The sequence below is a fragment of the Crocuta crocuta genome, unplaced genomic scaffold (genome assembly GCF_008692635.1).
Source record: "Crocuta crocuta isolate KB4526 unplaced genomic scaffold, BGI_CrCroc_1.0 scaffold223, whole genome shotgun sequence".
Classification (NCBI taxonomy): Eukaryota; Metazoa; Chordata; class Mammalia; order Carnivora; family Hyaenidae; genus Crocuta; species Crocuta crocuta.
In genome coordinates, this window is record NW_027529426.1 from 4,093,609 (window position 1) to 4,109,834 (window position 16,226).

A 16,226-nucleotide genomic window follows, 5' to 3' on the forward strand; every position below is an offset into this window, starting at 1 on the left:
CTAGGATCAATGGGCTTGAGTCTATGCTGTAACTGATGATAAATGAGCACTACTCATCTGTGTGTTTTCTAAATGGGAAAAGCACTTCCTTTGAAGTGGCAGAAGAGTCACTGACTATCCAGTGTTAAGAGTTTTAAAATTTCTGCTGTGGAGTCTAACCAAAGTTGAACTTTTTTCAAAATAATTTGTTAAATGTAGCTATTGGTATTTAGAAAAGAATGATAGAAAACAGCTCATTAAACTTTATGAAGCAGTGTATCAGATAATCCTAGCTTACTGTCTGGGTAAAGCCTTTACCTTCATATCCAAGAATTGGATTCAGTGATGTCAGCACTTAAGGGAAAATTCATTTGACCTACACAACAGAGACTTCGATTGTCATCGCTTGGTTGCCACCAGTATTTCAAATTGTCTTTTTTACAATATAGGTATTTCTTCTATAAGTTACCAGTATATGAAACCGGAGTGAATTTTTAAACTGTCTATCATGCAGACAGAAATAGGATCAGTTTCACTAAGAACTCTCTGTGTCCTTACTTTAATGGTATGTGTTGTAAGTTCTTTGCTTTCCAAATTTTTCTTCTCTTTCGCTTATGAAAAATGGTAATTGATAAAAGTAGAACCAGGGTGGAGAAGAAGCAACAACCGAAGAAAATCAGTGGCTTCTTTTGCACAAGAAATAAGCAGACAATGCACTCTGTGTTTCTTGGAGTCTGACTGCATCTGGGACTAGGGTTCTCAGAAGGGAAGCCTCTGTTGCTGATCAGTTTGTTGTAAAGCTGAACTGAGGACTTAGCTTTGAATTCAGACGTGAAGAATCCAAATCTGGGTTTAGATTTTTCTTCAGTTAGTTTAAATGCATAATAGCCTTTGATTTTGACTTTATCAATCAGGTGTGCTGAAAAATATCAGAAATAAACATTAATCACAAATGGACTATAAAATATCTTTGAGTAAGAATTTAGTTTCCACTGAAATAAGCTAAACTCATACCCATAAAAAAAAGTAGTGATTGTCATTAAAGGGTTTTTTTGACATTCTTTCATGATTGGTGAACATGAAAATATGTGTAATTAAGTTCTTAAAAATTTGAAGTAAAACTTTGATCCATGATACAAAAACTCCTGGAAGGGGGGGAGGGGGTACAAAAGCACATTTACTAATTGGAGCCATGAAGGTGGAAACGGACTTATTGACACTGTGTTCACTTGATCACAAGCAGAAAAATCTTACCTATTTGCCTGATTTCAGACCTCAAATGTGCTCTTGGTGCTGCCCAAACACCAAACTTAGTTCCCCCCTAGTCTACTTGCTTGGCTGTTTCATACCTCTGCCTCCTCAAACATACAGCACCTCTGTCATCTTGCTTTGAAGGGATGGCCTGCCTTCCTATTTCACTGAAAAACATACTCAGAGAATTCTTCAAACTCCCACAGCTATATCTGCCTACTGTCATACTTCTGTTGCTGTGGATGTCCTGTCCATACTCCTGGAAGAGGCTCACTCTTGCACACAAACTTTATTCCCTCCTATTTAGTCAAGGACATCTCTCCATCTGTTCTCTTCTCTCAGATATTTCCCCTCACTGTTGGTTCATTTCCATATAGGCATGCTATAACTTCAAGTATCTAAAGCAAAAACACCCTTGATTGCACACCCTCGAGTGAAAAGCGCTGCCTCCTATTCACTCCTTCACTGGTTTCTCTTCTCTCTGACCTCTGAATGTTGAAATGTCCCAGGGTTCAGTCCTCTATGCTTGCTCCCTTAATGATACCATCCAGCCTTATTATTTCTAAATACCATTCTGGCTCTTAACTCCCAAATTTGTATCTCAGCCCCAGACCTGAACCTGAGACTCCAGTTAGCCTATTTGACATCTCTAATTGGGTGTCTAATAGACATCTCAAAATTTAACCTGTGCAACACCAAACAACTCTCCAAAAACCTATTGTCCGTCTCCCTGACCTGGTAAATGGCCACTCACCCTTTAGTTGCTCAAACCAGAACAGATTTCATTCTTCACTCTTCTCACATCCCCCATCCAAGCCTGTTAACTTTACCTTCAAAATAAATCCAGAACCTAGCCACTTCTCACCATCCCCACTCTATAATCCAATCACTCATTATTCCTTACTTAGATTCCAACCCTCCCTGATTCTGTTGTTCCTTTACAGTGTATTCACTGTAGAAGAAAAAAAAAAAAAAAGAGTAGCCAGAGTTGATTCTTTTAAGAGTGAGTTAGATCATGTCCCCCTTCTGTTTAAAACTTTAAATAGCCTGTCTATCCCAGAGTAAGAGCCACAGTTCTTAACAATGGTTTATGCCTGATATGCCTCTTTTACTTCCTTGACTTTATCTTTAATTGCTTTACCCCCTTGCTCATTCTTCAACCACTATGACTTTTCCTGAACCTCAAACAGGCCAGGCATGCCCCCACATTGGGATTTTTGCATTTGGTCTTCTCTCACCTGGAACACTTCACAGATAACTGCACAGGTTTGCTGCCTTGTTCCTCCAGGTCTCTGAAGACTTCCCTAACCATGCTTTAGAATTGTAACCACTCCTAAACCCCACTCCCGGGCCCCTTTTCCCTCTTCCCTGTTGTGTTTTCTTTATAGAACTTTTTGCCTCTGATACTCTGTGTCTTATCTGTTAACTCTCAGCCCACAAAAATACAGGCTTCCTGAGGACAGTAATCTTTATTTTGTTGAGTGGTAATATAGTGACTAGAGCAGTTTCTGCCTTTATTAGGTGCTCAGTAAATGTATTTCTGGGATCTTTTTGCTGCCTCAGAAAATTTATTATCAATATTTTAAATCATAAAAAATGATAGTAGCTAATGCTGGGAAGAGTATGTGAGATAAATACTCTCAAACACTGCTGTTTGGTCCCATCAAAATAGATAAAATTGATGAATTTATTTTTACAGTATTAGAGAAATAGCTTACTAGGGGAGGGGGGATAGAAGCTGCTCTTTATTATAACACTTGACCCAATAATTCTATAGTGGGCAGTCCTTGGGGAGATAATCAGGAATACACAGATTTGTATTCAAAGATACCTACTTTTTAGTATTAAAAAAACACACAGAGTGGGGCGCCTGGGTGGCTTAGTCGGTTAAGCGTCCGACTTTCGCTTAGGTCATGATCTCGCGGTTCATGGGTTCGAGCCCCGCGTCGGGCTCTGTGCTGACTGCCAGCTCAGAGCCTGGAGCCTGTTTCAGAGTCTGTCACTCCCTCTCTCTGACCCTTCCCTGCTCACGCTGTCTCTCTCTCTCTCCTAGAAATAAATAAAACATTAAAAAAAACACACACACACAGAGGTGCCTGGGTGGCTGTCTGTTGAGCATCAGACTTTGGATTCCTGCTCAGATCATGATCTCAGGGTGGTGGGATGAAGGACCCCTGCCCCCCATCATGGGCTCTGAGCTGAGTGTGGAACCTGCTTAAGATTCTCTCTCTGTCCCTTTCTGCTGGCACACTCCCTCTAAAAAAACCAAAAAAAAAACCAAAAAAACAAAACCCACATATCAGAGGAATACTTAAGTATGTGAAGGTATGTCCATGATGGGATATTAAGCAACCATTAAAATAATACTAAGGTAAAATTAGTGACATGGAACACTTAACAGTGTGATATTAAAAAAAAAGATGGATACAAAACTTGTACTAAAAAATGCCTAGCACACATGCATGCCGGAATACCGACAATGCTTTTTTGGGAGAGTGAGATTTCAGTTGATTTTTTTTTTTATGTTTTTTTTATTTTTTATTTTTTGAAAATGTTTATTTTTGAGAGAGCATACAAGTAGGGGAGGAGCAGAGAGAGAGGGGTAGGGGGTACAGAGGATTTGAAGTGGGCTCTGTGCCCACAGCAGTGAGCTGCATGTGGGGCTCAAACTCACCAACCCTAACATCATGACCCCAGCGGAAGTCAAATGCTTAGCCAACGGAGCCACCGTGCACCTATTTTTATTTAATTAAAAAAAAAACTTTATATATTTGCCAAATTTCCCCTAGTGAGGCCCTGTCATTAATGCGCCTCTCCCCCCTCATTCTTTCGTTCACAATAGCTGGTCATGTCATATTTCGCTGTATCTGCTATGGCCCCGCACCTCACCTTTCAAAGCCTCCTGAATGTATTTCTCTAAGTAGTATTTTCGGAGTTCATCATTCTCCAGAGACTGGTCATCAATGCCATTGGCCGTGATGTAAACATCCACGTCTCCATAGTTCTTCTGGATCCACTTCAGCACCTTGCGCTCCCCCCAGGGCATGACAGCCAGGCGGCTGGGGGAGCTCAGGCAGGTGATGTCCTGGAGAAACTGGACGTCCCGGTCCGCGTCATAGCGGCTGCCATTCTGGCGCGCGTGCATCACGAACCGGGTGGTGAAGTGGTTCAGCGCGTAGAAGTCCGCCGCGCCCTTGACCAGCCTCCTCTCCTCCTCCGTGAACCGAGGCAACGTAGAGCGCGAGAGCCCCTGCCTGTTCTTGAAGGCGATGTACTCCCTCATGGCCAACGGGTAGTCCCCGGTCTTGAAGAGGGGTTCTGCGAACCAGGCAATTTCGAACTGCAGGAAGCGCTCGGCGGCCTGCCAGTGCGAGTCGGCGTAGGGGTTGGCAGGTTCCGCCCAATCCGAGTGCAGAGACAGCGACACGGCCCCGTGCTGCCCCGACCTATACCGCCTGTCGTAGAGGTGCCAGACCAGGGCGTGGGCAATTAGCAGATGGTGGGCTGCCCGGTAGGTGTCGTTACTAGTGTGGCTGTAGATGTCACTCAGCCTGTTGGGCTCGTTGATGGTGATCCAGAGCTTCACCAGGTCTCCCAGCTCCTGGAAGCACAGCCCAGCGTAGTCCTGGAAGGCCTGGACTGTGGATGGGTTCAGCCATCCCCCGCTGTGCAGCAGGGGTGTGGGGAGACCCAGGTGGGCGTGAGTCGGATAGTACAGCGTGACCATTGGGGAGATGTTGAGCTTCAGCCCCTCACTGACCACACACCTGTAGTACCTCAGAGCCTGTCGGTTAACCACCGACAGGTTGCCAGTGGGAAGGATTGAGGGCCAGTCCAGAGCAAACCTGTAGTGAGTGACCTTCATTCTTGCCAACATCTCAAATTGTCTTTTGATGCTGACAAAATCTGTGCATTGAGCTGGCCGTGTTTTCAGCTTCACCCCTTCCACTCGGTGCAACAGTCTGTTGCCTGTTACATTCCACACATACAGGTGAGGGTCACTGAACTGTGGGGAGGAAGCCACCACCTTGGGCTGTGAAAAAAAAAAGCACATTCAAGTAAGGCACACCCTGGCACAAAGGCTCTTAGCATACATCTTCTAAGAGGAAGAAGGGCGGGGAGGGAGGGGGGTCTTATTTTGCCTTTCACTGACAACAGAGAAAAGAAATGAAGCATGTAGCCTTTTCATAACGATCTGAATGTTCTAGTTCTGGTGATGACATAGACAAGGATGACTAGATGGATCATCCTCTCTTCTAGCTCTTGAAATCTCCCAGGGAGACCAGAAAACAGGGAAAGAACCACACCCAGGGCTTGACTTGGAAGACAAGTTGTTTTTCAGAAAACACTGAGAAAGTCTTTTCTCGTTTGTCCTAAAAACTCAAATTATACAGTGGGGCCTCACATGATTCTGTTCAAATGCATCAGGAAGTTTGGGTTGGTACCTTCAAATGAAAGGAATCATGAAAGATGGACTTTCCAAACCCTGCCATAAGTTGACGGCAAAGTTAAAATTCCAATTGTAGAGGCTTTCACTGAGATCACCACTTTCAGTTAAAGATGGCTGGTTGACCCAGCCATAGTTCCTACAAGAGGCTCATGGAATGGCATAGGGAATGGCCCTTGCATTTGCTGAATGAAACTTTCTAGCACCTTATATTTGAAAAGTCCAGGTGTATCACAGATGCACCATTATGTTGTCCCCAGCCATGTGTCTATGAAAACACGGCATTTATTCATCCAACAGGAGAATGCTGAACACCCTCTTTATGCAAGACACTTTGATTATGACTGGCAAAAATAGTAAAATAGTTTCCCCCAGAAACTCCCAAGTTGACTCTTGGATCTGATGGTGTGTCACACCCCGCCCCTCCACCAAGGAGACGGTCCTGGACACCTGTCCTCATTCTCCCCCTTTGAAACTGGGGCTTGGCAACTGTGTATAATGACAGAGCAATCTCACCCACCTCACAGGTGTGCCATAACGAGTCAATGACTCTGGGAAAGCACTCTGTCAACTCTAAAGCAATCTACAAACATAAAGTAGTCATGACTTGGGTTTAGTTTTCCATGGTTGCAATAATTGCCTGCTAGGCCCTTGAATCTAAATTAAAAATGAAAATGTTTAAGAAAAACATCTCCAAATTCAGAATTAATAAGAGAAAGTAAAAGTTCTGTATTTGTTTTAAAGTACCTTTTCTTCCTATAGCTGAATTTAAATGCACTTGGAAAAAAATTATAATTAATCTTTGGTAAATATTTTTCCTCTAATTGTTTTCTCGTGTGTCATCCTTAATAGCCTAATTACAAACCCATAACACTGCCCACTTACCATCTGCCAACCAGTTATCTAGAACATTAAACTGAGAGAACATTGATCATGTGAGCATGAAGTTAAATGTGTATATAATTATTTGAGTACAATCCTTCTAGCTTAGATTGACAGTCTCAGTGTTTTGAAACCTCAGAGCATCTTAATATTGAAAAGATGTTTATAAGGAGCAATCTTGTTCAGAAATAATGCAAAAGCCAATGAAAATTTGTCTTTTAAAAATCTCCAAAAAGCATTAGTGGATGTGATTTAATCTGGTAAGTGATCTCATTAGAGATGGTGAACCCTGATCTCAACCCTAGCTCTTAAGAGCTTGTTTCTAAAATTCTGTTCCCCACTAAAAAGATCCTGGGCTCCTTGGAGGAATGGCTTCTTCCGGTCTGGGGTAGGAAAAGAATGAGGTGATGCTGGTACATCTCATGCCAGAAAGATAAGGATGTGCTTAAAAATTGAAAGGGAAATGTCAAAAGACACAGGAGCAGTTTGAAGGAGTCCCATTGACCATTTTGAGTGAGATATTTTGAGCATCAAAAGGACTAATGAAACAAGGACAGTAATGAGTTATAATGCATTGAAGTTAAGAGAATTACTTAATATATGTTGAAGGAGTAATAAAATTAAAAATTTGCCATTTTGCAATCTATAAGGTAATAATTCAGGTAAAGTTTATGAATCAATATTAAGACCATTAGTGACATGTTGTTGGGAAGCAGGATACATATACGGTCTCAAAGTGTCATCAGCAGATTGCTTCCTAATTACAAATGGAAAGAGTACCTTTCAATGAAGAGATCTGGCAAATGCTACCTTAATCAAGAAATCTGGTAACTACTACTTCAAAACATTAACATCTTTCATAATGAGACAATGACATCATGTGCTTCCTGATGTGATATATTGGGAAATACACAACCTCATCTATGTAGTATCTTTCCAGAAGTTTATTGAATCCAATAAAGAAATAATCAAAGAAATCCAGAACATGAGACATTCAATTGATCTGGACTCTTCAAAAATGCCAATACCATGAACTTGTGGGATTACTTTGGATTAAAGGAGGCTAAAGATGAATGACATCCTTGTTTGTTTTTCTTGATCCAAAAACGGTTTTAAAACCAAAAAGGACATTTTTGGAACATTTAGGATAATTTGAATATGGAATATGATAATGTTGAATCAATGTTAAATCTTATGGATATGATAATATAATCATATGGGAGAATATTCTCATTTTTAGGAGACATATTTGATTAAACAAATTTTTTAAATGTTTTATTCATTTCTGAGAGAGAGACAGTGTGAGCAGGGGAGGGGTCAGAGAGAGAGGGAGATACAGAATCCAAAACAGGCTCCATGCTCTGAGCTAGCTGTCAGCACAGAGCCCCACACAGGGCTCAAACCCACAAACCATGAGATCATGGCCTGAGCTGAAGTTGAGCCGCCCAGGCACCCCTAGGAGACATATTTGAATAGAAATATTTTGGGGTGAGTTGTAATGATGTCTGCAACTTTTCACTGGTTTATAAAGCATAAAGCAAATGTGGCAAAATGTTAGCAATTGGTTAATCTTGATGAAGGGAATATGGGTGTTTATTGTACTAGTTTGAAAATTTTCAGAACAAAATGTTGGAGGAGACGGGCACCTTGTGTGGCTCAGTCATTTGAGCATCTGACTCGGTTTCAGCTCATGTCATGGTCTCATGGTTCATGGGTTCTGGGCTGACAGTGCAGATCCTGCTTGGGATTCTCTCTCTGCCCCTCCCCATGCACCTGTGCATGCTTCTGCTCTCTCTCTCTCTCTCAAAATAAATAAAGAAACTTAAAAAATATATTGGAGGAGAAAATATATCGGATGCTGGGAGGTAGGGGGAAAATAAGATAGGGATATTTGTAGGTAGGCATACTAATATGTTTAAAATGTTTTCATTTTGTCAGTCTTCTTGTAGAGGACATTTAGGTTTTTTTGGCAACTACTCATGATCCTCTAGCTGATTTTTCAAAAAGCACTCTAATTTTCTTTGGCAAAAAATTCATCCTCATTCTTAGTCCAAGTTCAGGGGAGGTTGATACCTCACTGGGCTCCAGGTGTAAGCATAAAACCCAGGTATGGTTGATCCCAGAATTGCTTTCCCCTGACACAAGTGATCTTCTCTCATTCCTAGGAGTATTACTAGGGTCCGAAGATGGGGTAGAAATTCACAGTGTCAGTCATAGGGGTACAGGTGGGTCTTCAGATGAAACAGAAACTTAACAGGTGTGTCATGTGCAGTCAGTAACTCTGTCTCTCCTGGGCTGTTTCTTTGCTGGGTGTGGAATTATGGAAAACATAAACTTATTTGGAGTGATAGGGAAAAGAGGGCGTGCCTCTGCCATGGGTAGGAGATAGGAATTGGGTAAGTAGTTGGCTCCACAGGGGACACAAATTGAAGATGAGTCAGTCCTGTATTTAAGTTACTCTATATCTTTTGCCCCTTTATTATCTCTGAGCATTTACTAAGTCCTGTTTAAGTGTCAACAGGGGTTGAGATTCATGACCTGTGAAATTTGTTCACTCATGGTTAGAGCTGTTTTGTCTGGTCCCATCCCTTGTACATCTTGTTGTCTTTCCATATGCTTCTAGAATATAGGCCATAGTGTGGTGTTGTGAGATCTTATAGCATGGTGTCATGAAACAGACAGATCTGGGTAACCTGAATGAGTCGCGTAACCTCCCTAAGCCTGTTTCCTTGCTTGTAAAATGAGAGTTTTTAAGATGTAATAGAGATAATGTGCATATATACAACAGCTACATGCTTGGCACATAATAAGGGCTTAAAAGTAGTTGCTATTATTTGAAAAGAGCAAATATGAGTTGCGTGCTATAGTTCTGCCACTATTTGTGTTACCTTGGGCAAGTCACTTTAGGTCTCAGTTATGAACTAATGGATTTCACTTTCCTAATCTGCAGAATGAAAGATTTGCAATAGGAGGTTTCTAAGGTCTCATCTGGCTCTAAAAGTTGACCTTGCATTGAGTACTGGCCATGTGCCTGACACTGCCCTAGTAAGGCAACGCAGCAGGCAGCAGAGCCTCAAACATCTCCACCTTTGTTCAGAGAAAGCTTGCATTCCAGTAGGGGGAAGACATGATAAATAAGAAAAATGCATAGAGGCTCAGTCGGTTAAGCATCTGACTCTTAATTTCTGATCAGGTCATGATCACATGATTCATGGGATAGAGTCTCACGTTGGGCTCTGTGCTGACAGCATGGAGCTTGCTTTGGATTCTCTCTCTTTCCCTCTCTCTCTGCCCTCCCCCTCTTGTGCACACACTCTCTCAAAATAAATAAACTAGGGATGCCTTTGTGGCTCAGTCAGTTATGCATTCAAATTTGGCTCGGGTCCTGATCTCACAGTTTGTGAGTTCAAGCCCCACGCTGGGCTCTGTGCTGACAGCTCAGAGCCTGGGGCCTGCTTCAGAATCGGTGTCTCCTTCTTTCTGCACTCCCTCCCTTGCTCATGCTCTGTCTCTCTCTTTCTCTCAAAAATAAACATTAATAAATAAATAAAAACACTAAAAAAGTATTTAACAATAATAAGAAAAATGCATAAAGTAGTTACCAGGAGCTGGGGAGTGGGATAAATGGGGAGATACTGGTCAAAGGATACAAACTTCCCGTGATAAAATTAACAAGTTCTGAGGATCTGATGTACAACAGAGTGTTGTAGCGAATGATACTATATTATATATACTTTAAAGGTGCTGAGAAAATAGATCTTAAATGTTCTCCCGACAAAAGGAAATGGGAATTTTGTTATGGTAGCATTTTGCAATATATAAATGTAGCAGATCGACACATTGTACACCTCACACTTACACAATGTTGTATGTCAATTGTATCTCAATAGAGCTGGTGGAAAAAGAAAAATGTGTAAAGTACATAGTAGTATGTTAGATAGTGATGAATAGGATTCACAAAAAAAAGGAAGAAGGGGAATTAAGAAGATAGTGATTTTTTGGAGTGGAGTGAAGCCTTATTGAGAAGGAGGCATTTAAGCAAATAATCTGATGAAGATGAAGAATGAGACATGAGAAGCTCCACTGAGATACAGAGACCTCATAAGGCAAATTATTCTAATCTATCAAATAACAGGAACCACTTAAATAAAGAGCCACTAATAATTTGCTTTTGGCAAACACAATCTATGAAAAACTTTTCTTACCACTTTGACACTACTGACCATTGCCTCTTTCAAAAATGACTCTAAGTTCCCTCTAGACTGTATACTCCTTGAGGGCAGCCTCTTCATTTCCATCGCCAAGGATAAGTTCTGGCACATGAGAGGTTCTCGGTAAGCATCGATTCTTCTCATTTTCCTTCCTCTTTCCCCAACTCCCCTCCATAACCTCCAAGTAATTATATTTGATATTGTCCGACAGCTGTCACTGAGTAAATGAAATAAAGCACTGTGTGCTATTTGCACCAGTTTCTAGTTAATTTGTTTGTTTGTTTTTCTAGTTAATTTGTAAGTAGCCACTTACCTTGAGGACAGATTCAGTGACGCCCCAGGAGAAGTCGCAGGGAAACTGACCCTGTACGTCTGGCGAGGACTCTCTTAAAGTAAAACCATTTTCTTGTATGATCTGTTTGTAGTAATGTGCCGATGACTTGGGCTTTCTTTCTTTTTGTTGACTATTAAAATCCACATAAAATAATCCTCGGCGAGTGGTGTAAGCATCCTGCCATTCAAAGCCATCCAGGAGAGACCAGGCAGTATAGCCAAACACTTGTATTTCATCAAATCTTATTGCTGCACAGAGGAAGAAAAGCAGAGATGTTCACTCAGGTTCATGGTTATGATTCACTAACAATATGCTAGGGGACATGATGCCAAGATCATATTATGAAACCAACTTCTTTTCCTAATTTGCAGGCTCCTTACATAAAATAGAAAATTTATGTTTATACTTGAAAAGTGGCAGTTATTTTCATCCAGAATGCCCCTCCCCCTACCCACAACAAGTGAAAGATAAAGGATCAAATTTAAAATATTCCTAAGACTTAGGGGCGCCTGGGTGGCTTAGTCGGTTAAGCGTCCGACTTTCGCTTAGGTCATGATCTCACGGTCCGTGGGTTCGAGCCCCGCATCGGGCTCTGTGCTGACTGCCAGCTCAGAGCCTGGAGCCTGTTTCAGTCTGTGACTCCCTCTCTCTCTGACCCTCCCCTGCTCACGCTGTCTCTCTCTCTCTCTCTCCTAGAAATAAATAAAAAAAATATATAAATAAAATAAAATAAAATATTCCTAAGACTTAGTATGCAAATCTGTGTCAGAGGCAGAGAAATTTCTAGAACCCTTTGGGACCAATGCGGATGTTTGCTTGTGACCAACAGTTTCTCATTTCAAGCTTGGGTTGGTTCCCATTTGTGGAGAAACTGTCTTCTAAGAAACTACCCTTCAAGGACTGAGAAATCAGCTTTGAGAATAAACATAAGTGAATGTACATTTAAGGAAGAAAACAAGTACGGTGGTGTAAGAGAAAAACTGACCAGCCAAAGGGCAGGAGGTGGGAGGGTGCTATTGGGCAAGTTTCTTGACCTCAGTTTCCTCATTTGTTAACAAAAAAATAAAAAATAAAAAGATTGGAAAAGATGTCTCAGGCCCTTTCTAGCTTTAAAAACTCTGATTCAGGGGCATCTGGCTTGCTCAGTCGGTAGTGTGCAACTCTGCATCTTGAGGTTATGAGTTCAAGCCCCACGGTGGGTGTAGAGATTACTCAAAAATAAAATCCCTAAAAATTTTTAAAAATTAAAAGAAACTGATTCAATAATTTCTAGGAATTGGGTAAAGATGAAATATGGAAATCAACTGCAGCAATAAAAGCAACAAATACCCAATCATGACCTTTTTTTTTTCTTAAGAGCTTTCATTTCTACATTGTTGAGTTTTTGTCACTGATGTTCTTTTCCTAAAAGGTGGAAAATCCATGCCAAGAAATTTTAGTGAGATAAATATATTTCAGTAGGCCCTGGGGCTAGTGTCTTTGGTGTTGTACAATCCTCAGGGGAAAGGGAATGGATAGCCCTTCTGCCCGACTGTATGGTATTTGGTGCAGGCTCTGTTGGCAGAGTCCTCTGCTCTAGAGGCCCCCCATACGCACATCCCCATGGCTGGGCATGGCTCTGTTCCATGCTGCTCCTTCCCACCCGTTGTGGAAACAAGGTCTTGCTCTCCCTGAGCACCCTCCCTGAAGACTCTCTTGCAGAACCTGGGATTTTCCTCAGACTTGTGACTTATTATTTATTTGTTTGTTTGTTTATAATCTCTGTCTCCAACGTGGAGCTGGAGTTTATGACCCTGAGATCAAAAGTCGCATGCTCTACTGACTGAGCCAAACAGGCACGCTTAGCCTTCTATTATTTCTAAAGAGAGCTACAGACTTTTAGAAAGATCCGCTAAGAATTTCTTTTTTTTTAAATTTTTAATGTTTATTTATTTTTGTGAGAGAAAACAGAGAGCAAGCGGGGGATAGGCAGAGAAACGGAGACACAGAATCCAAAGCAGACTCCAGGCTCCAAACTATCAGCACAAAGCCTGACGTGGGGCTTGAAGCCTGAGCTGTGACATCATGACCTGGGCCGAATTCAGACACTCAACCAACTGAGTCACCCAGGCACCTCAAGAGTTTCTTTATATTTGGGTGAAATGGAGCCCAGTCTGAAGGAGACAGAAGACCCACCATAATTTGAGCTTATCTTCTGCTTCATTATTTCAATGAACCACCTGTAGATGTCACTACTTGAGTAGTGGAAAAGGCATGAGGGATAATTGGGGTAAGAGAACTATCCAGGAGTGATAGAAATTACTCAGCTTTGCCATTCATGGCTCATTCTTTGTCTTCAGACCTTTTTTTTTTCTTTTACGATTTAGTCATGTAATAGAATAAAAACACAGTTTCAAGAAAAGCTTCCAGCATCTTAAACCAAGGTACTACTGTCAAAAAACTTTGGGTCATATCTCTTACAGCATGCATTCTTTTAAAAAGAATGATACAGCACCTTGTTACCAATTTAGGATGTATCTACAGTCCAATATTATTTTGTTCTCAAAATTTTAAAAATTCTATCAACATTAGACAATGGGGAAGTAACATTTAAAAATTCTATCAACATTAGACCATGGGGAAGCCCAACAACAATAATCATATGTTGGAAGATGACTTCAAATATCCTATAAGGATAAGTATTCAAAAGTTTTAAAAATTGAGCTGATGTGCAACCAACCTTGAAGAACCTGATTGAGGAAATTCTTCATCATGTAGATGGCTGTGGTATCTTCTGTTTTCACATGACTGTCTGTGAACCAGCCGTTCTCAGTAATCAAGATTTGGGGGTTGCCATATTCCAGTTTAATCCAGTTGAGCACTTCTCTTAAATTGAGTGACACATTTTGTCCCATTTTAGCCATGGTGTTCTGGGGCTTGAAATTGTTGGGTCCAAAGGAAAAGGCAAAGAAGTCAGCTGTGCCCCTCACTTCATTCTTCTCTGCGTCAGAGAAAAGGGGTAGAATGGAGAGCAACTTCTCTTTCATCACCTCTGGGTAGTCTCCATCCCCATGGATAGGATTGGCAAACCATCCGAGCACTGAAACCATGGACTGTTGACACTTGAGTATATCCATCATGTCTTCTGATCTGTTTGGTTCAATCCAATGGGATCCCAATGTGATTGATAACCAACCCTTCTGATGTGGGCGGAAGTTTACATTGTAGTTATGCCAAACTTTAGAATGTGCCTAATAAGAAGAAAATATTATTAATCTTTATTGTCCTTACAAGGATTGTAACTTGGATGGTAGAAGGTCATTTCATAGACAAATTGTGCAGTACAGGGTGGTTCAGGGGAAAGTTGTCAGGGAAGCCAGATGATCTCAAAGTTTATTCTCTGTCTGCTTCTCTTGTGCTTCCAACCTAAAGCCTCTCCTACAGGATTACCCAGGGCAGGCAGAGAGCCCTGGTCCAAGCTCCATCTTATTTCTCCACTCCCTGGCTCCTTTCATGGGCCCACTTGGGACTGGGTGCAGGTGAGGTGTTATGTGGATTGTAGGGTCTCTCCCTATACATAAAAAGACAAAGAGAAGTGATCTTTCATCATTCTACAGAATCTCCTTTTAGCCATAACTTAGAAGTCCAAGATAATGCGCTTTCAAAATTCTGTAAATGGATAATAATAGAGCCCATCTCCTAGGCTTATTGTGAGGATTGAATGAAATAATGTGTAAAGGACTTTAGAACAGTGCCTGGCACAGAGTAACCCCTACATAAGCCATTATTATTATTACTATTATTTTAATATTATTATTAATATAACAGATTTATTTTTAGAACTTTTTATAATATTAATATAAGAACAGTTATTATTATTACTGTTATTATTAATGAGTGACAGGTACTATATAAAGCAGGAAACCAGTGAAAAGAATGTGGGCTTTAGGTTTGATCCTCTTGGGCTTGAAGTTTAGGTACCTACTATGTGGCCTTAGATAATTTACCTAAGCTTTCTGAAATCTCTCAGCATCCTCAACTGTAAAATGAAGTTAATAACAATACGAATACTAATAATACCCTTTGTAAAGCTGTTAGATGTTGTGTTAATGTATATATTAAATATGCAGCATTGAATAGAGCTCTGGGAGGTACTGCCCAGAGATGCATTTATTACTATTGGTCTTTCCACAGTTTACATTTCCAGTTGAGCTCTCTTATAACAGAGCCTCATGATAGGTTTCCAGGATTTTTTTTTAAGTTTATTTATTTATTTTGAGAGTGGGGAGGAGGGGCAGAAAGAGAGGGAGAGGACCCCAAGCACGCTCCATGCAGTCAGCACAGAGCCTCATGAAGACCTCAAACTCATGAACAGTGAGATCATGACCTGATCGGAAATTAAGAGCCAGATGCTCAACCGATGGAGGCACCGAAGTGCTCCTCCAGTCTGTTTAATAGGTACTTACTTAGCAATTACTTAATGTCTGGATTGCCCTATCCTGAGAGGCTGAAATATATGGCACAGGAATATGCCCTCATGAGCCAATAATCTTATTGGGAAAATAAGATTGAATTTATGAAAGAAAACGTATAAAATAGCACAAAATAGGTCATTAAGTGAAAAAGTAAGTAGAATCTCCATAAAGAGTCATGAGCTATATCAGGAGGAGCAAATGTCAAGGACTACAATTAAGGACTCTGGGCCAGTTAATGCTCAAGGCCACTTCGTGACCCGGCTAGACTTAGAATTGTTCGTTATCTGTATGACAGCCACCTCTTCCCCAGGGCAATTGATTTGCTTGCTTCCTCATGTTTCTTCCCAGATGACTCAATTTCTCCTCTGGGTATTTCTAAAACAAGTACACAAACCCTTACTATTTTTAACTACAATATCTGCTTTCCATTCTGTTCCTTAGTTTCTCTTTCGCTCATCAGAGGTATTTTATTTTGGGTTGAACTATGTGAAATTCCTTTTTATAGGCCAAAACCAATAAAATATGAACAATGCTTCAAACTTAATAGATCCTGTGAACACTGAAAATGATCCATAAATTGTGTTAGGATGAGGAAAAATAGGTGTTACCCTAAGAGGTAAGGATTCTAGAACTGATGCCTCTTTGCTTTATGCAAGAATAGCTAATTT

The 16,226-nt window shown here is 40.9% G+C and overlaps 1 protein-coding gene across 1 annotated transcript in view; it reads right to left on the minus strand.

Annotated features, from left to right (window-relative positions):
• Nucleotides 1–509: 509 nt before the first annotated feature.
• KLB (klotho beta) overlaps nt 510–16,226 on the minus strand; it is a 34,473-nt gene continuing 18,756 nt past the window's right edge. Inside the window, 4 exon segments of the mRNA XM_077758928.1 lie at nt 510–898; nt 4,120–5,263; nt 11,084–11,352; nt 13,824–14,334. Coding sequence (XP_077615054.1) covers nt 534–898; nt 4,120–5,263; nt 11,084–11,352; nt 13,824–14,334 — 2,289 coding nt within the window. The 3' untranslated portion in view covers nt 510–533.